This window comes from Gadus macrocephalus, chromosome 15, assembly GCF_031168955.1.
Source record: "Gadus macrocephalus chromosome 15, ASM3116895v1".
Lineage (NCBI taxonomy): Eukaryota > Metazoa > Chordata > Actinopteri > Gadiformes > Gadidae > Gadus > Gadus macrocephalus.
The window spans coordinates 4,626,233-4,652,399 of NC_082396.1; the positions used below are offsets into that span (position 1 = coordinate 4,626,233).

General features: G+C 48.1%; 3 protein-coding genes across 3 annotated transcripts in view; 1 reads left to right on the plus strand and 2 right to left on the minus strand.

The window, feature by feature from the left end:
* The window catches only part of sptlc3 (serine palmitoyltransferase, long chain base subunit 3), a 290,563-nt gene that overhangs the window by 225,593 nt on the left and 38,803 nt on the right, over positions 1 to 26,167 (minus strand). The gene's annotated exons all lie outside the window — the stretch shown is intronic.
* Positions 1,740 to 21,513, plus strand: tasp1 (taspase, threonine aspartase, 1). The gene is made up of 13 exons (XM_060073180.1): positions 1,740 to 1,843; positions 2,541 to 2,716; positions 3,031 to 3,098; positions 3,783 to 3,851; positions 4,342 to 4,462; positions 5,639 to 5,723; positions 5,826 to 5,905; positions 6,774 to 6,880; positions 8,469 to 8,588; positions 9,115 to 9,193; positions 14,303 to 14,413; positions 17,138 to 17,245; positions 21,004 to 21,513. Exons 2-13 carry the CDS (start codon positions 2,572 to 2,574, stop codon positions 21,261 to 21,263), a joined length of 1,353 nt encoding a protein of 450 aa, XP_059929163.1. The 5' UTR covers positions 1,740 to 1,843; positions 2,541 to 2,571; the 3' UTR covers positions 21,264 to 21,513.
* The window catches only part of ism1 (isthmin 1), a 9,644-nt gene continuing 9,290 nt past the window's right edge, over positions 25,814 to 26,167 (minus strand). Inside the window, exon 4 of the mRNA XM_060073825.1 lies at positions 25,814 to 25,890. Within this exon, the coding sequence (XP_059929808.1) occupies positions 25,814 to 25,890 (77 nt within the window). The remainder of the gene's footprint in view (positions 25,891 to 26,167) is intronic.

Sequence of the window (26,167 nt, forward strand, 5' to 3'; positions counted from 1 at the left end):
GCTCCGATTGTTATAATCGGTGATAATAAATGGACGTAAAAAAAAAAATGGACGTTTAAAAAACCAAATTCTTACCATGTCATCGATACTCAAATGTTAATGCACAGAAACAAACTGAGTAGGCCTACGTCTACACATTCCACTTCCATTGATTGTTTTTGAAGTTGAACTTGGATTTTTGATGTTGATTTCAAAGTGTTGCCCTCTGCGCTCTCCTTTGAACCGTAGCATAGATGACTCTTAAGCATCAGATTGCCTTTGATTTTAACATTGAATTTGATCCTAGTAGGCTACACCATTTGCAATCTACGGGTATGACATTGTTGCATTGTCTGGTATTATTAGGGGGTTCCATCTACGCTCTAATCTAAATTCTACCCTGTAAAAATAACTGGACATGATGAACTCCAGAAGATTTGAGGCATCTGCCGCCGCGCTGAAACCAATAGTTTCCACAGAGACTGGAAGGCATGCGCTACCAAAGCATGGCCTTATTAAAGACAGCCGGGGCCCCTCTGCTGCCCCCAACCCCTGGGGCCCCCATCTCTCTCTCTCTCTCTCTCTCTCTCTCTCTCCTCTCTCTCTCTCTCTCTCTCTCTCTCTCTCTCTCTCTCTCTCTCTCTCTCTCTCCCTCTCTCTCTCTCTCTTTCTCTCTCTCTCTCTCTCTCTCTCTCTCTCTCTCTCTCTCTCTCTCTCTCTCTCTCTCTCTCTCTCTCTCTCTCCCTCTCTCTCTCGCTCTCTCTCTTCTCTCTCTCTCTCTCTCTCTCTCTCTCTCTCTCTCTCTCTCTCTCTCTCTCTCTCTCTCTCTCTCTCTCTCTCTCTCTCTCTCACTCACTCCTTCTCTCTCCCTCTCTCTTCCTCTCTCTCCTTCTAGTTTAATAGCCCCCTCAGCTTCCCTTTTATCTCATGCTGACCCGATCTAAAACAAACAACATTACACTACAAATCAGGATTAAATGAACAGGCTCTTTCTCTCGCTCGCTCCGATAACACATGGAGGCCTGTTGCGTAGTGATGATCAATGCTGGCGGCATGCCCTGTCGACAGGTCTTAAACATGATGTATAGCAGCCTAATATGGGCTCTGTATGATTAAACACACAGGGATATTTTTCCTGGTATGTTTCTCTTAAGTTCATTTTATATTGCCATTTCTGAGATATGTGACTTTCTGGTTGTGTTTTAAAAACTTCAAATGGATAATTCGGTGGTTTTACAAACAAAATATAACTTTTTGTAGATTCATAATTATGAATGTCAAAATGTTGCCTAGTCTTTAAACTGTTCTTTGTTGAACGTCTATTTATATTGGTCATGAAGTAAGACATTGTGCTATCGGTCGTGTACAGTATAAACCAATGGGTTGAAATACATGCATTTTCAAAATGACTAAAATAGGAATAATAATAAGGCATGGCAAAGTCCATGTAAGAATTGTCTTCGCCTTCAAAATATTTATATTGGGTTTATTATTATTATAAAAAAAATTGAGCCCATGCTGGGCATTACTTCCAACAGAATTATCCAACGAGCGATACGACCAGCAGTAGCCTACGACAGACAGAACACCAATGCAGAATTGCAATACTTCATGTTTGTCGTGGTTACTCGAGTCAATTAAAATAATAAAATAGTTTTTTTATTTTTTTAAACATAGAAAACCGAGGATCTGGGTCAAGTGGTTGGGTCTACAGTAGAACCCACGCGCCGGTGGAACCAAAGACCGCGCGGTCGTTGCACAAGGGGGACAGTGTTTTGAGCGCGCCTACTTCCTTAGCAACGTGTATCTGAACCAGGAAGTACTCTTCCCCTTCGAGCTACATGGCTATGGATAGCGCATACAGGTAGGCAAGTGTACTGATCTAAAGTTCGCCCTTGGTATTCCATAAATCGGATCAGTTTGTATGGGAATCCGGTCTGGCGGACACGGGTTTTTTCAACACACATCTAGATATGTCATGCGTACAAAGACGTTATTGTACGTAAAGTTACACATCTACTTTGTTGACAGGTGTGTTAGCTAGGCGTCCCAGCAGCGAACCCATTCTTGCAATGCGTACTTGCAATACATGATTTGAATGGTATTCCTGTCGGCGCCTGCCACGCACCGCTGTCATCCACTGCGCGATTTGTCTGCGTGATGTGCATCTCTCTGCGTGATGTCTCTGCGTGATGTGCATGTATTTGCGTGATGTGCATGTGTCTGCATGATGTGCAACGTTAGTGTATTTGTGTCCTGTCAGTTGACTGTAGTGAAACGTTGCAAAAGTGAAATGAAGGAATAGCAACACCTGCTCATTGAAATTAAAATGCAGCTGTTGTTTGTTTCAGTTGAAAGATAATAAATAGTAAAGTTACCAGTGTGTACGTATGATGTATTCAAAATATTTTTCATTGTCATGTATACTCCAGTGAACTTGGAACTTTGTTGCTTGCTTTCACCTTGTTCCATATCATTGCAATGTAACAAAGATCTAATTAAACTATGAGTAAGGCTAATAAGATCACCACGTCCACATCACTCTTCCATGGGTCCCACAGGCCATGACGCTTGTCAAGCTATGCAGGGGTGATGGAAGATCTAATCACCTGTGTTGAGGAGCAGCCGCAACCGCCTTCCTCTCTTCCAAACTCATGGACCAATCAGCACTCAGACTCAGCTCAGAGGACAGACGAAGAGCCCAAAGCTGTCGGTGGATTTGTGTTGGTACACGCTGGTAAGTTGCATTCAGCGCTCTGCATCATCAGTTGACATAGCCTACTTTTAAATTGTATATATTCGGTGTATATCTAGTTGGAAGTAGTGATTGACTTGTCTTCTACGAAGGCTATAGTACAAATCAAATATTTGTACCTAACATTTGTTTTTGGTGCAGTAATTATTGTTTCACTATGAATTTGTATATTTTTGCTGAATTAGAAGATGCTGACAAACATTTTATTAGGTATTCAAATGTATTAGTAAGATACAGAGGATCCTAAATGCGTGTTCAAACGTGTCGTTGAAACGTATGCCATGGTTGTGCTTTAGGGGCCGGATACCATTCTGAGTCAAAGGCCAAGGAGTACAAACATGTCTGCAAAAGGGCTTGCCAGAGAGTAAGTTTTAATATAAATTTGTACACTGCATGACATGTATTGAAATGTACTCATTAATTTCTGCAGATGTGCAGCGCACACCAAAAAAATTACTACATGTTGTCATGAGATATTGAATCACTATTCGCAGATATATGGTGTTTATGGTGATTCTTAGTAACACATACATAATAACGCTCAGATCTACCTTTAGATCCTGGAGAGAGAGTAGAGTAGACATAGAAATCAGAAATAAAAAGCTGGTCATTTTATTATATAAATATTTATTTGTTACATATTTTCTATTAGCATGTATTGTGTAACTATTTGTTACACAACAGTTTGGTGTGATTTGTTGTGAAACGTTGTTTGAACTGTACTTCACTAACATTCAGAGTAAAATAAATGCATCAAAAGATAGCTAACAAAACGACACAAACCACAGCAAAACATAATTCCCCTGCACTTGAACTCTCATTGTTTCGAAAAGATAGTCCGCTGTCACCCCTATATCTGTTTGCTGTTAAATCCAAGCGGTTGCAATGCACGGTTCACGCAATGCTAAATACCGACAACACGTTTTTTAATTGTGAAGCACTTTCCATTCAATAACCGTCACCAGAGTTTGGTGCAGCGTGTTGAATACAAAAACCAACAGTGGCTGAAGGCCTCCATGTATAAAGGGCCTCTGTGCTTGCTCACTAGGCCGTGGAGAGGCTCCGGGCCGGGGCACTGGCCATGGAGGCCGTCGCGGCAGCGCTGGTGGAACTGGAGGTCAGTAGAGGGCGGCTGGCTCCTGAGGCTATGCTCCCTGCATCCTCTTAATGAATGCTCGCTGTGTTTTAGGGTGGGCAAGTAGAGCGTCCTCCCAAGTTGGAAAGCGGGAGTAGAGACTTGATGATTAAGTGATGTGTTTGTGTGATGTGATGTGTCACATCCTTTGCATTTAGAATGTTTGATACACTTAGAGAGACAAGATTAAGATGTAAATTCGATTAACAAATATTGTGAAAGTCATTTAATTAATAATTGAAGATAATGGTTTTTTTTTGCTCCAGGGCTTGTTTATATAACGCTACGAAGAGATATCTGCACTTACCGACATTTCAGAAGGCCACTGGCCCATCACCACCTTTTTTTTTCTCTCTCTCTTTCTAAACCTGCGTACAAAAGACCAACTGTTCCTCCCTTCCACACCGTCTGTTATCATTGGCGCTGCGGTTGGCAGCCATGTTGTTCATGTTTCTTCATGCCCTGCGCCCAGGACTCTCCCTTCACCAACGCCGGGATGGGCTCCAACCTGAACCTGTCCGGGGAGATCGAGTGCGACGCCAGCATCATGGACGGCAAGTCGCTGCACTACGGCTCCGTGGGCGCCATACGAGGTGAGGCTCTGGCCGGGGGGGGGGGGGGGGGGCGGAAATTACGAATCCTATTATGGCCACGCCAAGAACCCGAAAAGACACGCCAGCCTCTATTTCTGATTGCTCCATCACACACGTCACCCCTGTCTTTGATTCTACTGTCTATGGAGTTGACTACCGTGCTTTTAATGGCTTGATATTAGCTGCTAGGGTTAGGGGTTAGGGTTAGGGTTAGGGTTAGAGCTCTTTGGTGACGCTCTCGAATGCTCCCAGCAAGGTTACCGTAGAGTTCTAAAGCGTCCAGTTGAGTTGCATGCAACCCGGCCAATCACAGACAGAGTAGGGCGGGTCCTTGCGTGGCCATAGTAGGATTTGTAAATTTGTTGCCGGGGGAAGGGGTTCGCCATTGCTCTTGTGATATTACCAATGTCACTTTAACGACCCTCCTACTTGTAATAAACCGCTCCCCCACCACTAGATACACAAACAAGGACGTGCCGGATCTTATGTTTATGATTGAGTTTCTTTCTCTCATGGTTTCGCGGGGAAGCATCAGCAACAGGGGGGACCTAGCAAGCGAAAATCCTCCATGTATTTTTTTTCTTTTAACCGTAATAATAAACAGGGCCTATCTTTATGTTTACATCCCTGCGCAAAGGAAGCTTTGTTTGTGTGCAAGGAACTCCAACGTTATCTCTGAGGCTGACATAATTTATCCCATACAAAATGCCCGGGGGGGCGCACATGACATTTACACCGTGAGACAACGCATAATAATAATACAACCAAGATTGTTCTTCCCGTGCCGGCGTGATGTAACACACAGTGTCTGTTGATGGAAAGTGATTCCAGCCCTGGTAGCATTACCCCTCTCTGTTCGCTGGTAGGGCCTCCCTTTGGAACAGGATAGCCGTGCCATTTTTAATTTCAGACGTTAATACAAACAGCCTGGGTCTATATAAATATTTAAACCGTCCGCTTCAGAGATCAAAAGCCCGACATTAATATGTAACATGTATACATTAATCTGCCCGAGGCATGCCATTGCTTTTGTTCTCTGCTGGTGTCAACCACATCTCCTTGGCAAGATCGCAGCAGAGACGATTTTCAAATCAAACACCACCTCCCGCCATCTCCTCGTTCATTAAGACATGTTTCTACAACCTTTCCTCTCCCTCCCTCCTCCAACCCTGCTAGGAATAAAGAACCCTGTCCTGGTGGCCCACCGCCTGCTGAGCGAGGCCCAGAAAGGGAAGCTATCGGCAGGCAGAATCCCACCCTGGTGATTACCTCCGTCCTCTGGGATCTGTTTAATGTCACGCTGGAGTGGACGCGATGTGATGCTGAAGTGCTCTGATGTGGTGTCTTCCCCCCGTCGCGCTAGCTTCCTGGTGGGGAGGGGAGCGCACGACTGGGCCGTTGCTCACGGGATTCCCCCCTGCCCCGCGGAGAAAATGGCCACAAGTAGGACTCGTTTTTTTCTGTTTTTAGTAGTGTTTTTCATCTGGTAAATGACGATCAAGAAAAAAGTCAGTTTTTTTAACCGCCTTAAGTTAAACTGTCTGCTGAATTTTATTCTAAGATGTATTTTGTTTGCAAAAAATATTATTATTATAGCTGCATACGTGCATATTATAGTTGTATGTTATGAATGAGCAGCTAGATGTTAGGTTGGTTGTCTTGCTCAAGGGAAACCTACAGGTAAACCCACAACTTTTTTTCTTGGGGACTCGACTCTCCTGCTGACTGTTTGTGGCACACAAAGAAATAGTTGGTTATAGTAAGTAACTCTAGGCGTGCAGAAAGCGATACGGTATTTCCTGTTTGTATTACGTTACGCTACTCCAGACGTTTTTATGATGACGAGCTGGAACATTCCTTATCATATAAAATAATGACTGGAAAAACAAGGAAATCATCGACGTAATGCTATAGACTCAGCCTTTCCTTTGGCCAAGTTCACAACAGGTAATCTCGTTAAGTTGGTTTTGGTCTGAAAACCTTTATTGGCTAATTATATTATCAACACCATTTCAAAATGACTAAAGATGGCCAGAGTGCTGTAAAATGTAATGCAAGGATGTCCATATTTTATTACGAGGTAGGTCATGTTCTTTGCTAATTTCACACGTTGGTGTCCTGCACCAATAAACTCTGGCTTGCAAAGTCTCTCAAATAGTTTATTTATTTATTCCAATTTCTTCTGCTCAGATGCCTAAGTACTAAGCAAGATAGTGTAGTAATTTCAGTGTGATTGTTTCGTCTTTTTTACATCCTTACCATGCTTGCGTCATGTGTAACGAGTTCATAGGCTATCGATTTGCACCCGTAGAGTTCAGTTTGTCGGCCTACAAGAGGAACAAGCGAAAGATGGAGATTGCCGAGAAGATGGACACACCGGAGAACCCGATGAAGAGAAGGCGACAGTCCAGTGAGACTGTGAGTGCATCGCTCCAACATCTCCCATCCACTTCCGTTATTTCCTCTCCGTCACCCAGTGATGGTCGTTAATTTGGGTCTGGGGAAAAGAAAACGAGTTGCATAAGAATTATTTATCCTTTATAACATTATTTAACTAATGGAATAAAAAAAAAAAAAAATTACAATTTTTTTTTTCACCTTGGGTTTGCCTTTGTGTGCACATTATTGCAATCAGATTATATAGCCATTACAAATATGAAACGAACAACATCATCTTATACACACTTTACTCTGCTTTCATGCCATCCTTTCCCAACACACCTTCTTCACAGTGGACGGAGTGGATCATTAAATCAGCACCCCTAGAAGCGAGAATCCACTTGGAATCGGGAATCGTTTTAATTGAGAATCAATTATGAATCAAATCATGACCACAAGAAGAAGCCTGTGAAACCGAGAGACTCGCGTCCCTATTAGCCTCTTTGATGCGAAGTCATTGAACTTGATCTGTTGTTAGTGAAAGTATAGCAGTAAAGTATAGGACCAAGTTCAGCATTTGATGGCGTTTCCTCAGTGAAAAGCCAGAGCTTTCAGAGGCGTTTTACACCCCCCAACTCCTGCTTTTGCACCACCACTAACACCACACTGTCCGTCTGACACACTTAACCAGATCTAAATGCAGCCTCGGGCTCTTGTCTTGATTTTATGACAAACGGCCGATAAAAAGGTCTGACATCTGCACAGTCCTCTAATCTCAGGTCCGTTGGTTTCTTATGGAGGAAACGGTGGGATAATTACGACCTGCAGATACCCATGCTGTGTGGAACAGAGACACGCACGCACACAGACACACACACACACACACACACACACACACACACACACGCGCGCGCACACACACACACACACACACACACACACACACACACACACACACACACACACACACACACACACACACACACACACACACACACACACACACACACACACACACACACACACACACACACACACACACACACACACACACACACACTGAGCCGTTTAAAGTACGCTCAATCTCGTGCCCTCTGCGCTGCATTTTTATGTGCTTTGACAATCGTTTGAAGCACTCTGTGAGATGCTCTCCTCAATCAAGACTCAAGGGTTATTGTGTTGTTGTATTGTCCTGTTATTGGCTACATTGTAACCTAAATTGCACAAAATAAAACCAAATGTAATGTTAGTACGTATGCCAGTACATATGACGGCATTAAAGTGTGTGCGCACGCGTGCAGAGGGGTCTTTCCACATGTTGAAGTGGAAAGACAGCCCAAGAACCCAATTTATCAAATATACACATGCAGCATCATTTTAACCTAGTTTGAAGTTTGTTTGTCAGGGGTTATTGTTTCCAGAAAACGTCCACTTTAAGTATAACCATAAAAGGCCTCTTAACAAGTCAATCCACTAACGCAAGCCTACACGCGTCCATCTGCTTCTTCTTTCAGCTCTGACGAGGAATCCCCGCTCTAGAGTATGTCAACAGTGATCTTGTTATTTCAACTCACGTTGTGTGTGTGTGTGTTTGTGTTGCACCCCCCGCCCCCCCCTTGCGATGCAGGAGAACGGCTCTGAGTGTCTTGACACCGTGGGGGCCATCGTGGTGGACCAGGAGGGAAACGTGGCTGCAGCCGTCTCCAGCGGCGGGCTGGCTATGAAACACCCCGGCAGGGTGGGCCAGGTAAACCATCCCTCCCTCTCCCTCTTCCTCTTCCTCCTCGTATCTCCTCTAGCTCCACCTTCGCCTAAACCTCCACCAGGTGGAGTCTACCTGCTCTCAAACATGTAGCTCCTCTTGTATCTTCACTAGTCCGCCTCGAATCAGCTAGAGCATGGCTTTGACCCTGCAAGGGTCAAGGGTCAAGGGGGTGGATTCCCACGTTGGATAGCCATGCACTCCCAGGACTGGAAGACCCTCTGCCGGACAGGGCTACTGACTTCCACTCTTTCATGGTTCTCAGTCTCCCCTGGAAGTCACCGTCCGCGTCTGTTAAGCGTATTAATTGTTTAATGTGGGCCACTTCTCTCTCTGTAGGTTTGAGTCCCGCTGCAAAACCTGAAGGGCTTACCCTGACGTTCCCTCCTGCTCTATGTTCCCCCCCACCCCCCGCCCTCGCTTCTGTGTGCGCGCCGCACTAAAAATATGCCTTGAGCAATTATACACCTCTGACATGCCTGGGTCTCCTCTGTTTTGCTTCTATTCCCAGGCCGCTCATTACGGATGTGGCTGCTGGGCCCAGAACAGCTGTAACTCAAACCCTTACTCCACAGCAGTGAGTACCTCAGGTACCCCATGACACTCTCTGCTCTGTGTGTGTGTGTGTGTGTGTGTGTGTGTGTGTGTGTGTGTGTGTGTGTGTGTGTGTGTGTGTGTGTGTGTGTGTGTGTGTGTGTGTGTGTGTGTGTGTGTGTGTGTGTGTGTGTGTGTGTGTGTGTGTAAACGTGTATGTGGGTGTGTGAGTGCACGTGCGTGTTCACGCATGCGCTTGCGTGTGTGTGGGGGGGTGGGTGTGTGAGTGCACGTGCGTGTTCACGCGTGCGCTTGCTTGTGTGTTAACTCTGGGTTTGAGTGTATGTGTGTGTGTGTGTGTGTGTTATTATCTAGAGTGGAAGATACAGATATCTATATCTCCATCTTTTTGTTTTTTTATAAACCCTCTATCTGTAGCCGCCCCCAGCCTGCCGCGGCACGCATCTTTTCTTCGCGTCGTAGAGGCGATATGAATCAGAAACAGATACCGTACGGCCGGGGCCTCTCAGTGAGTCAGGCTTCAAACAGGCCCCATAATACTTTCCAGTGACCCTCAGTCCGTTCCCCCCGCTAGGCCGCTCTCATCATCAGTCACTTCCTGGGCTGATTGAGTCATCGCACGGCCGCCACAGCCGCCGCCGCCACGATTCCTCGTCTGGTGGTCAGCTGCACGCCAGGTGTGTCGAGAGATAAAGAAACACAACGGCGTCAGATGTTGTGCGGCGCGGTCCGACATTGGACACTGGATGAGGGGGGGCTGGGGGCACAGCCATGGTGACAGATCACATGGATGATTCCGAGGACAAGATGGTGGACTTTGAGTCGCGGCGCGGTGCGTGTACTTCTCTCACTCGCAGTGTGAGGTGTTGACGGTGTGTCTGGTGTGGACTCGTTTACCCGCAGCGTGGCAGGAATTGATTCATCGTGGTCGATGCTCCTTGCTCACAGATAGGTGCGGGATAGCTGGTGTCGACTGAACTAACAAGGGGATGTTTTCGCCTTGTTTTGTGGTGTCTACAAAGTGCTGACTGTTATAGTAGCCTAATGGTGAGTCATGGTCACATGACAGCGGGGAAACACTTAACGTTTGGCGGTCAGCGAACGTGGGGTCGAGGCCTTCGCTGATCTCATTGTGTTTGTTTTGGATGAGCCTCATTCCTATTGCGCAAGTGTTGGAACCGGCTAACGTGATGCATCTGTATTCCTAAACCATCCTTCAGGCTTTGGTCTGTGTGGCCCAACTGTCATTGTTGTTCAACACGTTTTATACAGTACATTCAACCGCTCGGGACTTTACCGTCATTCTATTTACAGTTTTGTTGGTTTAGGATGAGGGTGACGTCGAGGTCAGCCAACACTGAGGCAGGATTATCTACAGAATCTGCGCTTCCAGAAGCCCTGAAAGAGACAAAACAATGAAGTGTGGCCCTGCACGGGGAGATTCCTGCATCCACATGTACGTTACTTTGAAGCCAAATAAGATGTTCTGCCTCCTGCCTCTTGTTCTCCGGGCGAGTCAGCCCTGCAGCCATGGGTCTGTAAGTTTTTAAACTAATGCACACTGTCACACTGGAACAAAGGACTCCCCCCACCTCCCCCCGCCCCACCACCCTTTCAAGAACCAACCACCCCTTTTTAAACAAAGCAAAGGCGTCCTGAATGGGCAACATATTCCTACCATGTACATTCACATCCTGCCATCTTTTCATGGCAGGGCCCCCTCCGAGCCAAAGGAAGTGTTGTCGTTCATTCATGCGGTCCGATGGGTTTTGTGTACGAGACAGAGCTCGTGTTTCCTCTTCCTGGGAGATGCTTAGACACAGTTCTGCACACAGCTTCTGGCGCGAACCACCGGGTCTTTTCACTGGGGAGCTAGGAGGAGGGGAGAGGGGGTTGGATCGGACCCAAGATTGAGCTGTGTGTTTGGGTTGTGTGGCAAGGCACGGAGTGTCGTGGTTAGGAGTCCTTGGGCTTTGTGGCTGGGACTGTAATAATATTACTTAAAAAATTATACAGTGAAAAATCAGGGTGTAAATCAGTTAACAACCTGGATCAGACTAGTATTACCTCGAAACAATACAACCTCAATCTCAGTGAGAAACCAAATCAACATATCCATATCCTTTCAGATTTCATCAACATTTACGTTTTCTTTCCATTGCGTCATGACCGTGCACATATATTTAATTTTTTTTGGTATTTCTGAATCCTCTTCTGACCTTCTGCACATGTTATAAACGATATGCATAATTCTAAACCATCAAGCCTGTTATGATGCTATAGATCGTTGGTGATTATTTACGTCCTCGGTCGTCTGAGCAGCACAGGTATGCCTTTCATGTCAACAGTGTAGCTTCCCAGTGGGGCTGGAGCGCAGGTTTTTTGTGTGTTCCCGTTGGACACCTGCTTCTGATTTCCTCCCCTTCAAAGGCCTTGCCCATCAAAAATAACATAACCACAGGAATAATTATTTCTGTGGTTATGTGTGGCACATGTCACATTACCGTCCTACATCATCGCCAGGAGGGGCTTATAGGACGGGGGCTGATGTTTGTTTTATGAGTTTACCTTTTGAGGCATCTCTGTCCACTTCCTGCGGCCCCTGGTCGCATTCTGTTCAGGTGTTGGTCAGACGGTCTTTGGCGGTTCTTCCTCCTCACTGCGTCGGCACTTCTCCCGGTACGCGGTCAGGATTTTACGGTAAAAGTGTTCAGAGAGAGAGAGAAAAAAAATTATATCTGCGGTACCTGGCCAAGTGCGCGTTGTTGCCGACATCTGGTTGCCGCGGAAACAGGAACCTGGCCGGGGTATTGTTGTGGTTACCTGATGTTTTACGGGGTCTTTATGGCTGTGTTTACACAAACAACAAGACTGGATTCTCTGCTCTTTACGGGCTGGCTCTGCTGCCGTTGCCAAGCCCTCCTTTGTTTTCACTCGATTTGTTCTCCCTGTCCAACGCTTTGGCCCAGGTCGTGTTTTGATACATGATGTATGATTCGTTGCGTGGAAATGCATTTGAACATGCAATTTAAGAGAGCCGTCAAGTTATTGGCGTGTGTACGGTACGGAAAACTGTTCACTCGCTGAACGGCGGAGAGTTGGAAGATGGGCGGTGTAAATCAGACCTCGAGGACACGCACGCACGTTCGTGTTCGAACACACACACACACACACACACACACACACACACACACACACACACACACACACACACACACACACACACACACACACACACACACACACACACACACACACACACACAGCCCTATATTCTGTTTTAAAGCGGTGTGTGTTCTTGATCGTTACTGACGTTCGCAGACCACCATTAAATAAGTACATGAATTGCACAACCGTTGAGATTTTTATACGATATGACTCTTTGGGTACTACAGGTTCAGAGTGAAACTGTGGGCTATTAATCATTTCTGTTGCAGCTGTAATCAGGAGGACATTTTTACAAGCGAGAAATCGAGAAGAAAGCGAAAATTAAAATGGATCGAGTGAAATAAAGCTGTAACTAAATATATGTAACGTATTGCCGCCCTGCACTACGTACCAATATAAAACAGGTGAAGTGTGTCTGTAATGCCTTCCCCTCCCCCTGACTATTCTTTGAACTCCTAACAGTGTTTCCACAAGTCCAAGTCTGTTTTTTGTCGTCTCTGGCAGACCAGTGAAGTGGCTCTTTGCAATAGTTGTTATGAGAGAAGAAAAAGCGTCTCTCAAGTATGCACTGGAACTATTAAAAAGAAATTAGGCCCGTTTTTTTTTTCTCTTCTTCTTCTTCCTCGACTGACACCGGCGTGTTTTCCAGTGCGGGCTTGCGATGGGTCTCCACGGCACTCGCTCGGCAGACCTCGCTGTGGTTATGACAACATTCAATTAACAGTTTCCCGATTGAACATCTTGGTTTCAATTCGGTCCTCTGTTCGGGATGAGTAATGACACAAACTGCTCTGCGCAATCTAATTAAAAAATTCCTCCAAAGTAGAAAAAAACCCAACTAAAATTATAATGTTTTTTTGGTTGCTTGGATTGTGCAACAATATCATTGCGGAAAAACATGATGTTTTTTAGCATGACGTGTTAGCTTGAAGTGAATGGTTAGCCTACAGCTTACAACCATTTAACTGCTTCAATATTGTACATCTTTGAACTGGGTTGATTATAATTGATCTAACACTGATTCTCCGTTGCCGCTGCTGATGTGCCGCTGAGCAAGCCGCGTGGCGTCTGACGGTTCTGCTTAGACGGCTGTGTGGAATATGTTTTAACCGTATGAAGATGACCTGGACTTTGCAAGGCGTCGGGCCGGAAGATGTGCAATTCTTAAAAGAGACAAACTGACTCAAAAAACATGTTTTAAAAAAAAAGTGTATAATAACAACAAAGGGTAGTGCTGTGTTTTTCTTTTTATGTGCATATCAAATCAAGAATCCTTTAATTAGCACCGCATGTTGAGGTACCTTAAGTTAATCACGGAAAGCATGGCAGGCTTTTGTAACATGTGTATACATCAAAGGCTTGCCGAGACCAACAATCATAACCAGATAGCCGCAATGCACAGCCCATCTCATCCACATGATATTCAGAGCAGAACCACTTCAAGATGGGTGCCTGATACCTCCGGACCCTCTACCTTGCTGCTGCTATCCCTGAGCCCCTTCGAGTGTGTGTGTGTGTGTGTGTGTGTGTGTGTGTGTGTGTGTGTGTGTGTGTGTGTGTGTGTGTGTGTGTGTGTGTGTGTGTGTGTGTGTGTGTGTGTGTGTGTGTGTGTGTGTGTGTGTGTGTGTGCGCTCGTAAATATATGTGCATACTTGTGCAGCATGTGTATGTGTGTTTTCATACACGTGTGTGTGATTTCATATGCGTGTGTGCATGTTCATGTGTGTGTTTGTACGTACATGTGCGTCTCTATTTTCATGTGTGTGTGACTGAGTGTGTGTTTTCATAAATGTGTGTGTGTGTGTGTGTGTGTGTGTGTGTGTGTGTGTGTGAAAGCGTGTGTATTTTTATATATATATATGTGTGTGTGTGTGTGTGTGTGTTCATGCGTGTGTGTATCTGTCTGTATTTTCATGCGTGTGTGTTCATACGTGTGTCTGTGTGTGTGTGTGTGTGTGTGTGTGTGCTCTCTCCAGGCTGCGGGGAGCATCTGATCCGCACTATGCTGGCGCGGGAGTGCTCCGTCGCCCTGCAGGCTGAAGACGCTCACCAGGCCCTGCTGGACGCTATGCAAAACCAGTTCATCAGTGAGTCTGCACCTCACCCACACGCCACCCAGGGGTTAAACCTCCAGGCACCAATCATGTGTTCATCATCATCCATGTAGAAGCTGTCATCCAGTTATCACTCTTGGACTTAACCTCTGTATATCATTCATGTGTTTATTATCATAAATATAGATGTATATGTCATCCAGATTTCATTCTTCGATTTAACCTCAATATATCATTCATGTGTTTACGATCATCAATAAAGAATGTGTCATCCAGTTATCACTCATGGATTTAACCTCAATATATCATTCATGTTTTTATCATCATCAATATAGATGTATATGTCATCCAGATTTCAATCTTGGATTTAACCTCAATATATATCATTCATGTGTTTATTATCATCAATATAGATGTATAAGTCATCCAGGTATCATTCATTGCTTTATCCTCAATATATCATTCATGTGTTTACCCTCATCAATATAGATGAATATGTCATCCAGGTATCATTCATGGATTTAACCTCAATATATCATAGATTGATTGATTGTTTATTTTCAATATAGTGTATTTATCAAGACATGATTTATGTTTTTATTGAGGTCAATAGTTAATTGATCTATTTATTATCAAACTATCATTCATGTATTTATCCTCAAGAGATCAGTAACGTGTTTTTCATCAAGAAATCTTTAATATGTTCATCAAGATATTAGTGTATTTTTCATCAAGATATGAATCTATTTAGCGGCAAGATATTGATGTATTCATCATTGAAATGTCAGTGATGTTTTCGTTTGGCGGTTTGTACAAGTTTGTTTGTCAGATTTCCGAACAGATGCACGTTTGCAATTGCCCTTAGAACTAAATATCAAAACAGAATAATGTGAGGGAAAGAAAATGGAGATGACAAGAGTGACCGTTTGAATCAGGGATTGTTTTTGTCTGGGAGAACTCGTCCTGCAGTTGTTCCAAACGACAGTTCCACATCACCGCCACAGTTTCATTCTTCTTTAATGTTTCGTGGACATTTCATGTGAAGATGAAGTTGTTTTTTAAAGAAGTGGTCAGTTATTCATTTATGTATTCTTTTATTCCCCGTCTTGTTAAGCGTGTTTGGTCTCCTTGTTGTTTGGTGTCGCAAGTCCCAGCGACTGTTGGGGCAACGCGAGGCCGAGCGAGCCGGGGACACGATACAACTCTGGATGACTCTGGGGGAAATATGCAGTGGTTTGAGATCTGCTCTGCGCTCTTAACAGAAAGCTTCTGCAACAGCTTAAAGCACCATCATCCTTTTCATCCTCCTCGACTTTTTTTATCGTGTTGTTTTTCCCATCAGGACGCACGTTTGAGGTGAAATAAACTCTGTAGTATTTGTGACCTTACCCACGCGGTGGTGGTAATGACCGCATTGTAATAGGATGATTGTATTATCGGGCGTAAGTGGCTCAGGGGGTAGAGTGGGTTGACTGGCAACCTGCTCGTTAGATCCCCGGCTCCTCCTAGCTGAGCGTCGAGGTCTCCCGAAGACACCTAGAGCAAGACACCCAACGGCTCTGACGAGCTGGCTGTCGCCCTGCATGGTTGACACCGCCCTCAATTTGTGTAAGAACGGGTGAATGTTGGGCATTATTGTAGAGCGCTTTGAGTCGGCAATGTTTAAACGGCGCTGTATGAATGCAGACCATTCACCATGTAGGTCGCGGCTTCTTGGTCCCTTAAACTTAAGTTTCGGGAACTTATCGAGGCAGGTCATCTGTAAACACCGTGCGATAGGGTTCATGTTAAGTTGGGCAGCACCAGCTGTTTGCACCAGCATTTTTTTAAGTGTAACTCCGTCAAATATGCTCCATACTTAATTCTTTCTGTTCCCCGTCCAACCGACTGCAACTGATTGAACAACATATGCATTCAGATCACAGCCAGATGTATTCATGCGAGCTATGGTATTGTACGTAAAGTGAAATGGCAGCGCACACATCTACACACACGCACACAAACGCAAACGTTCAAAAGCGCTTATGTTTAGTCGCGTTCTGATCGTCATTGATAGGTCAACTAATGGTGAACCGACCGGGGAATGATTGAACCCCTGGGGTTGTTAACAGTGTGTGTGCAAAGGGGTTTTCATGGAGCAGGGCTTGTTCAACAGAGGAGCCATTTAAGAGCCCTTTTAAGAAACACCGCAGCTCTGTGTGAACGGGTCAAGCGATACTCGTTTATGGGGTGTCTGGCAGGGAGCTTTTTGCTCTGAGGAACCGTAGACGACTTGAAATGCTGAACTTTAAAACAATGTGCAACACATTTGAACCCCAGCGCAGACACGCACACAAACAACACAGACACGCACACAAACACGCACGCCACGTACGTATGAATGTTTAAAAACTTACTCTGAAAGTCTCTCGTGCAGTGTTGGCAGGGCTGCGGGTGTAATGTGTCTTTTGTTCTTTGTCCATATAAAGCTGCCTCACACTTTTATTTTGCCTCACTCGCCAAACAATTGGATTTCCTGGGAATGTTCCACCTCATTGAAGTGCTTTCAACGGGTTCATCTGGCCAGAGATGTTGAAAATGGGATTCCTCTAAAATGTAATGCAGTTGTGCTGAATTGAAGAAACATTATATTAACGACATTATGGCCTCGAATCTGTGTCTATAGCAGGTCAATGTTTTGCGTGATACAGTGTGTGTGTGTGTGTGTGTGTGTGTGTGTGTGTGTGTGTGTGTGTGTGTGTGTGTGTGTGTGTCTAGGCTCCCCATTCCTAGCCAGCGAGGACCGTGTGTTGGGCGGGGTGATTGTGCTCCGATGCTGCCGCTGCGAGGAAGACCCGCCGTCCCAAGACCTCCAGGCCTCTCTGGGTAAGACCTCCAGGCCTCTCTGGGTCAGACCTCCAGGCCTCTCTGGGTCAGACCTCCAGGCCTCTCTGGGTCAGACCTCCAGGCCTCTCTGGGTAAGACCTCCAGGCCTCTCTGGCTAAGACCCCCAGGCCTCTCTGGCTAAGACCTCCAGGCCTCTCTGGGTAAGACCTCCAGGCCTCTGGGTAAGACCTCCAGGCCTCTGGGTAAGACCTCCAGGCCTCTCTGGGTAAGACCTCCAGGCCTCTGGGTAAGACCTCCAGGCCTCTGGGTAAGACCTCCAGGCCTCTCTGGGTAAGACCTCCAGGCCTCTGGGTAAGACCTCCAGGCCTCTCTGGGTAAGACCTCCAGGCCTCTGGGTAAGACCTCCAGGCCTCTCTGGGTAAGAGGTCTTGGAGGTCTTTTTCCTTTCCAAGGAAAAAGACCTCCAGGCCTCTGGGTAAGACCTCCAGGCCTCTGGGTAAGACCTCCAGGGTGTGAGGTCTTACACACACGTGTGTGTGTGTGTGTGTGTGTGTGTGTGTGTGTGTGTGTGTGTGTGTGTGTGTGTGTGTGTGTGTGTGTGTGTGTGTGTGTGTGTGTGTGTGTGTGTGTGTGTGTGTGTGTGTGTGTGTGTTATGTCTAACAAATCCATCGGATCATGAGAGGGTGTGGATGGGGATCGAGTGTATTGGTTATTTGGGGTGTGCGTCTTGTTGTGTGTGTTGGGGGGGGGGGGCATGTTGGATGTCTAACAAATCCATCGGATTATCAGAGTGTGTGTGTGTGTGTGTGTGGTCTGTGTCTTTATCTGTGAACAATCAGGCTCTGGTTTCCCACGCCCTTGTCTCAGATTCAAACAGACCCCCCACCACTGGGTCCGGTGCTAATCTGCCCACCTGGTCTTATCTGGAGGCTTTAGGGACCTCTCTTCCCCAACCCTCCTCCCCCAGCGGCCATCTTGGCCGTACCATATCTGTATGGGCCTTTGTGCGTTTAGCTGAACGCCTAGAGTGTTGAAAAACAGGCGCAAAGCCAGCATCTCGGCCTCTGCTCAGAGTTGCTTAAAGGAGAGCGCTGTTGCATCCATGGAGTTAAAATTGTGCTTTCCTGTGATTTGGTGCTTTTTTTAAAATGCTAATCAGTCCCACGCAGTGCACATGGAGACGGGAGGCATCCAGCATGCTCGGCGGACGAGACAGTGACTGACTGCGGCCGAGAGCCAACGTCTAAAAATCCCGTGACTGACTGACTACTTCCGAGATCCAACATCTGAAGTGCCGGTGACTGAGTACCCATGAACGCCGACATCGAGGCCTCCCCGCTTAGATGTGGGCTGCCACAGGCACGCCGTGGAGTGAGATTCAGAGCGGTCGTCCACCACCAGCCGCCCGCCTTCTGAATCATCTGAATCATGCGCGCAGGGCCTTGACAGCGAGCACTTATAAAGCACCCAGTAAAGCGTTGGTTGTCCCGCCCCGGTTGGGAGACAGCGAGAGCCCCGCCTCCTCCGCAAGAGTATGGAGCGCACTGACGGGTCCTCGGAGATACACCGGGGGAACCGGAGGGATCTGGAACAGACGGGCTCGGTCTGCTCGGCCGACGCTATCGGCTCGTCAATCAGGAGCGTTGGATTCGAGGACTCTGAGGAGCTACTCACGACGATGGGTGGAGCTAAGGGTTGTGAAGCTGAGCCTGATGACCAGAGGCTCTCTCTGAAGGGCTGATTATGGTCCCAAGTTCACACAACGCAAGGGGGTTACGGGGACCCCTTACGTCGTTGCGGACCCTCATTGCATCCACCGCAAGGGCCGCCTCCCAAAAATGGTAACCTTCCGTCGAGGCAACGGAGCAGCAAGGGCTGTGATTGGTCAGCTTACTATAACCCGACGCAGAACCACGAAGGTTCACGACTGCGTCGAAGCGTCTGCGAGGTCATTGCGTTGGGTGAACGTGGAACTGCGATGTCTGGGGGAGGCACCTGGACTTTATCTGGAAGTCTCCTTGAGGTCAGCTCCATTGAGCTGGAGAGCAGGACACGGAACACGGCATAGGCTTGAGATGTAACAAACGAGACGCTCTTGGAGGGATGCACCCATGCCCGTAGCCATCCATGAGGTCACCGAGGTCCGGTAATCTTTGACGAAATAAGAATAAAATTTTAAAAAACTAAACGCAACTGTATACAAGTCAACAGTTGAGAATTTCTTCGAGATGAGCCGAGACCCCCACACCCCCAGCTAAACTGAACTCCCGCAACTGAAGCCTCACTTTTTGTTCAAACTCTGGCTCTGGGCCTGGGTTCACCCATATCTCAGAATATCTTTCTGAATCCCACAAAATGACGACAGTTGCTGACTTGGCGGTCCGTTATCTTTAAAAAAGGAGAAAATATAAATGGTCCTGCTTTCGGCTACTATTAAATACATGAACTAAGTTACTGCAGATCATGTCTGGTACTGTGGGATCTTTAACCCTGAAGCGTAAACAGCCCTTCCCATTAGTGAGCATCTCCCAGTTCTGTTATAGGCGGAGAGTCAGAATTCAGCAGCGGATCGCCCCTCTCTCTGCCATTGTTATCTGGTGGATTCAAGTCGAGCTAGTTATTTTTCTAAACCATAGAAAATACTTGACCCTCCTCTAAAGAAGTTGCATCAATAAACACTGTCGTAAAACTCAAGCTGCTCCACACACACACACACACACACACACACACACACACACACACACACACACACACACACACACACACACACACACACACACACACACACACACACACACACACACAAACCCATTGAAGTGTTTCCAAGACCACAGTGTTGTATTTGTTATTACGTGCAGCGTCTTGGCGTGCGGCTATTTATATACATCCAAGGAGGGTGGTGTTTGTTTTCTGTGACATACTCCACCCGCTCCAGCACTTCACCGGGGGGGGGGGGGTGGGTGGGTGGGTGGGTGGGTGCTCGGTGTGTGTTGCTGTCGACGTAGGGGGAGCCTTCGTGGGGAATCAAAGATGGGGGGCACCGCGCCGTCCGCCACCAGATTATATTGCCCTGGGAGGCGACTCTGTGTTTACGTAGGGGTCTAAACAGAGCCTTGAGTGTCCTCTGGCACCCTAATTAAGAAGCGTACCCTCCTGGGGGTCCGGCTCCTTTGCAGCCACAGCGCGTCTCGTGTGTGTGTGCTCTGTGTGTGTGTGCGTGTGTGCGTGTGTGTGTGTGTGTGTGTGTGTGTGTGTGTGTGTGTGTGTGTGTGTTGTGTGTGTGTGTGTGTGTGTGTGTGTGTGTGTGTGTGTGTGTGTGTGTGTGTGTGTGTGCGCGCTCTTATCGTCCGCGGGGGGTACCCTCAGGGAGGTGTTTATTTCAAACGGGCCACCTGTTGGATGGGAAACATCCCCCCCCCCACACCCCCCCTCGACCCTTCTAGATGGATGGCTTTTATAGAGCGCTGTTTTGTCTTCCTACAAACACTTTGTCGGCCTGCGTTCCAGTATTTGTTTGGTCGTTTGTTTTTTTTCCGTTTCTTCTCGGGTTTTCTGGCCCCCTTTGCCGTCCTGCTCTCTGAGTGACCGGTGACTGTTTTTCTCTCTCTCTCTCTCTCTCTCTCTCTCTCTCTCTCTCTCTCTCTCTCTCTCTCTCTCTCTCTCTCTCTCTCTCTCTCTCTCTCTCTCTCTCTCTTCCCCCCCCCCCCCCCATCTATCTATCTCTCTCTCTCTCTTCCCCCCCCCCCCCCCATCTATCTATCTCTCTCTCTCTCTCTCTCTCTCTCTCTCGTCCCAGTGGAGTTCCTGTGGAGCCACAGCACGGAGAGCATGTGCGTGGGCTACATGTCAGCCCAGGACAGCCGGGCCAAGGTGAGTCGTCTCCTCCACCACCACCACCCTAACAATAACAGACAACACAGCAACACCGGAGTATACAGTTTCAAGGTTGACGCACCGAGCATGGCTGACGTTATCGGCCCCCCCAGCCCCCATAAGTTTACAAGCGCGACAGTTGGCTCACACCAGCGTCAACACATGAACACCGGGCGGTGCTAAGAGAATCATCACTTTCACAGTTTGCACTGCATTATGGGTAATTAATCCTCATTGACATCAGCCAGTGGCTTGAATTCGTCTGGGGCGTGTGTTTAATTATTTCTTTGCTTCATAACACATGAGGCTTGTTTTATATTTTTTTGGGGGTCCTTTTATACTCTTTTAATGACTTGCAGTTTTGAGTCATAGTTCCGCCCGAGGCCCTTTTCTGAAGTTTTCTTTTTGTTTTTTCACATCTCCAGAAATGTATGACTGTTAATAAGAAAAATGATGACTGTTAATAAGAAAAATGTGACTGAGGAAACAAATTGGTCTTGCGGGGGGAAGTCGGTGTGGTCTCGGCGATGCCGGCAGATTTATGCATTTTTATGAAACATGTTGAGCGGCGGAGTCGAAAAATATGATTGCGTGAAATGAGCGCTGGCTCCAGCCCGCCTTACTGTGGGTCTCCTCGGACCCTCCATTCCAGAGCCATTGCTCATTTACGTTGCAGGAAGTGGCTCTTGGTGTATTTACAACAATAAAAGCGTTTTGTTAGAAGGTATCCTCTCAGGAATGATACTGCTCCGCAGTACAGATGTTTATTGTTCACGGAGCCCTGCAATTACCATTCAGGGTTTGTCCTTTTCCAGCGGGCCGTGACTCACCGTCAAGCCCCGACTTGCGGACTCCTTGTTATAAGTGAGCGGACGACTCGGTGCATGTGGGGTTTGTTGGTTTTTCGAGCCTTGATAACCATAAGGGTAAATGAGCACCCTGGTGGCGGACATCTGCATAAGCGATGCTGAGGCTACCTCAAGCCAATTATTTACACAGGGCTGGTACTGTGGGCCAAGAGAAGGCACTATAGGTCAAGCTTGTTTTGGCTTCTCTAGCGCTCTCTCGCACTCTCATCGTCTCACCCTCTCTCACTCTCACTCTCTCTCCCTCTCTGTAACCATCTCTCTCGCTCTCTCTCTCTCACTCTCACTCTCTCTCCCTCTCTGTAACCATCTCTGTCTCTCAAACCGTCTCTCTCTCTCTGAGGGCATCTTGACAGTTACAGAACTCTGCAGATCTCTCTCTCTCACTCACTCACTCACTCACTCACTCACTCACTCACTCACTCACTCACTCACTCACTCACTCACTCACTCACTCACTCACTCACTCACTCACTCACTCACTCACTCACTCACTCACTCACTCACTCTCTCACACACACACACACACACACACACACACACACACACACACACACACACACACCGTGGCTCTTGACTGTATCTGTGTCCGTCCTCCTCCCAGCCCCACTCCTAACCTTACCTGCCCCCCGCCGTCGGAAAGGAACCCAGTTTTCTTGGAGTCCCGCCCCCGTTGGGGATATCGCTGTCCATCTGAGCGCTTGCCAAGTGCGCTGTGTGTATTGGGCCCGCTGGCGGAATGCAGAGTCTGTGAGCTCCCCTTTCATGGCCCTGCCAGCAGGACAAGGTGGGCCCAGAGGCTCAGCTCTATGCCAGCCCTCATGGGGGGGGGGGGCGGGGCTGGAAGTCCTCCTCGATTCACCAGGGACACAAGATCTATATTTTTATCAATGTTTGCTCACAGCGAGTCTGTCCAACCCTGGAAGCCTTGGAACACTGAATGACTATGCAGACGCGCACACACGAAACACACACATTGGCACACACATTTGCACACACATGCACACAAACATGCATACACACAAGCGCGCACACACATATGAACACACATGCATACTCATGGGCACGCACACACATGCACGCACACACATGCACACAAACGCATACATGCACACAAACACACACACAGACAGGTGCGAACACACACGCATGCGCTAAAACACACACACACACACACACACACACACACACACACACACACACACACACACACACACACAGAGTCAGCAGCCAGTCTCTCATGTTGGTTTGCAACCGCAGCCGTCCAGCGCATTCCAGTGGTACGCCAGGTGACAAAGGTGACTGTTGTCTTAAAGGCCAGTGCTCTGGGGGGGGGGGGGGGGGGACGACGACACACAAGGCGTCCTGTGTGTGCCGTGGTGCGGGCGTCATTAGCCACGCTGCAGATGGGGCTAATGTACGGACGGTCCGGCCTCAGCCCACGGTACGCCGCGAGACACGGCATCCCCCCAGAAAGACATTCCTGCCATTCCTCTTGGCATCCCACTGGGGCGCTGCTGTCCCCCTCCAACCTCTCCCCTCCTTCCCTCCCTCCCTCCCTCCCTCACTCCCTCCCTCCGCCCCTCCCTCGATCCCTCCAAGGCCTCCTTCCTCTTCGCTCAGCTGCGATAAGAACATGAAAGGTCCCGATGCTCCGTGGGGCCGGGGGGGTATTTAGGACAGAGGTCAGCCCTGGATCTGTAACTCTGCACCCCCCTCCCTAACCTCCACCCCCAGCCCCCCAGCCCCCCAGCCCCCACGCTGCCGATGTTGGATCCTCGTGCTGCGGTCGGTACGTCCGCACGTACACGAATGCCAAAACGAGCGGTTTAATAACGCACCTCCTGCTGCAGCCCCCCCGGAGAGAGGGAGGTCAGGTGTTAAAGATGCTGGCATTCCGACTGTTTAGGAATTACTGCTAATGGTGTACATTCTGGCTCACTGGTGGCCCCGGGTCGAGGTCATTCTCGCTTCACTTATGAAGGGCGCCGCGGAAAAGAGAGGAAGAAATGTGTTGGAGGGGGAAGAATTGGCCCGCCGTCGAACGCCGGACTCCAAAACAAATAGAAATGTTCCTGGTATTCACACTACTTTAAGAGAGGGGGAGAGAGGGAGGGGAGAGAGGGAGGGGAGAGAGGGAGAGTGAGAGAGAGAAAAAAAATCTGGTTCCCCTAAGATGCTCACCTGTGTGTGTGTGTGTGTGTGTGTGTGTGTGTGTGTGTGTGTGCGTGTGCGTGCGTGTGCGCGCGCGCGTGCGTCACAGACGGGGCGCTTCAGAGATCACACCGCCTTGTGATTGGCCGGATGAAAGTGTACAGGCAGCAGGTCCAGCGGTGGCGGCGGGGTTGGTTCTCTGTTCCATGTGCATGGTCCTCCCCCCCCCAACCCCAACCCCCACCCCTCCTGGACATCATTACCACTACAAAGCTGTGCGGCTTCTCGCATCTTCTCAAGGGCCTGGGTGGAGGGTGGAGGCGGGTGGAGGGTGGAGGGAGGAGGGAGGAGGGGGGGGCGGGGATGGACTTCAAATGGCGTGCAGTTCCAGTCGCCTGGCTGTCGTCTGCGCCCGGGACGAGTCTTCATGCGGCACATTTTGTCTGTATTCTTTCGCTCGCGTGCGTGTGTGTGTGCGTGCGCGTGTGTGTGTGTGTGTGTGTGTGTGTGTGCGCGCGTGTGTGTGTGTGTGTGTGCGCAGCAGCAGCAGACTTGGCAGCGAGCCGCCGTCACTGGGCTATATTTGAACCCTCTGTGGTGTTCGTTTGGGCCGTTTCATCCAGCTCCTAAACACATTCATATCAAACACACGCAGGCACGCCCGCGGCGCACACACAAGCACACACATACACACATACACACACAAGCACACATACACACACAAAGCATGGAGCTTTGAAGCCGACGCTATGTGTTCCAAAACTTCTGTATTCGCCATTCTGCTGTCCTGTGGCTCCTTCACGTGTGACTGTCAACAAGTCGACTTTACACTACGTGTGTGTGTGTGTGTGTGTGTGTGTGTGTGTGTGTGTGTGTGTGTGTGTGTGTGTGTGTGTGTGTGTGTGTGTGTGTGTGTGTGTGTGTGTGTGTGTGTGTGTGTGTGTGTGTGTGCGCATCTCTGTCTGGAGAAGAACGTGTGGCCAGCCTAAGGATTATTTTTTATATAATTGATATCACGATAACCTGATGGTATGAAGTATACACCTTCAGGTTTGTTTGTTTTTTGTTTCCGGTTTCAACCAGTTCTCCCACTCTTCAGCAAGCCACTAGTTAGCCGCAGACAGCGATTAAAAACATCGGCCCAATAGAAGGGTACACCCTCGATCTCTGAACCCCGGGGACATCGGTCCTCCTCTTGAATTGGTCCTGCAGGGCGAAAAAACAAGTTCCGCTAAGCTGGGGGACAAATCTCTGCACCGACCAGGTAATGAGAGCCCCTAAAGCAGCCTGGGTCCACCAGGGAAGGGGTGACCCCTCCAGCAGACGATGTTTCCCGAGCCCGGTCGGGGTTGAGTATTTTCAGCTGCGTTTTTCGGGAGAGACCGGCAGGAATTTAGATGAGACCCGCTCGGCCTCGTCCCTCGCCCGTCACATGTTGGACATCAAACGGCCGATTGGTTAGCGTGTCACCCCGAGTCGATTGGGACCCTCTGATGGGTCTTCGCTCGGAAAACGAGCCCCCCCCCCCCCCCCCCCTCTTTAACCCCGTGCTCGCTGCTGGAAGATGAAGGGAAAATGAGGAACAGAGGAAGACGAAGGGAGGTACACATCCCCCCCTGCTCCCCTGAGGGAGTGTTGCCATGTGTGCGTGGCCTTGCCTGGCTGTTGTCCCGTGGATGTGACAGCTGCCCTCTGGAAGCCGGGGGCCACAGTTCAGCCTTTCAACCCCCACCAGAAGGAGGGGAGAGCGGCACGGTGGAGGTGGAGAGGATGGAGGCTGGAGGCTGATTCTAAGGGGGCCCGGTCACGAGACCAAGAGCCCCACTGGTGTTGACGTGGGCGGGGCGGGGGGGGGGGGGGAGAAGAGCACGCCCATGACATGGGGAGAAGTCATACAAAAACAAGATTGTATTTGTATCAGACTAACTAATCGATTGTTTGTTTTTGTTTGAACGACAAATTCCAATTAAACTGAAATTTAATTATAGAAAATAACGACAGTTACCAAATGACTGATTTTGTGTCTGCGTCTCTGTCCAGATCCGCCTAGCTAACAATAGGACTATC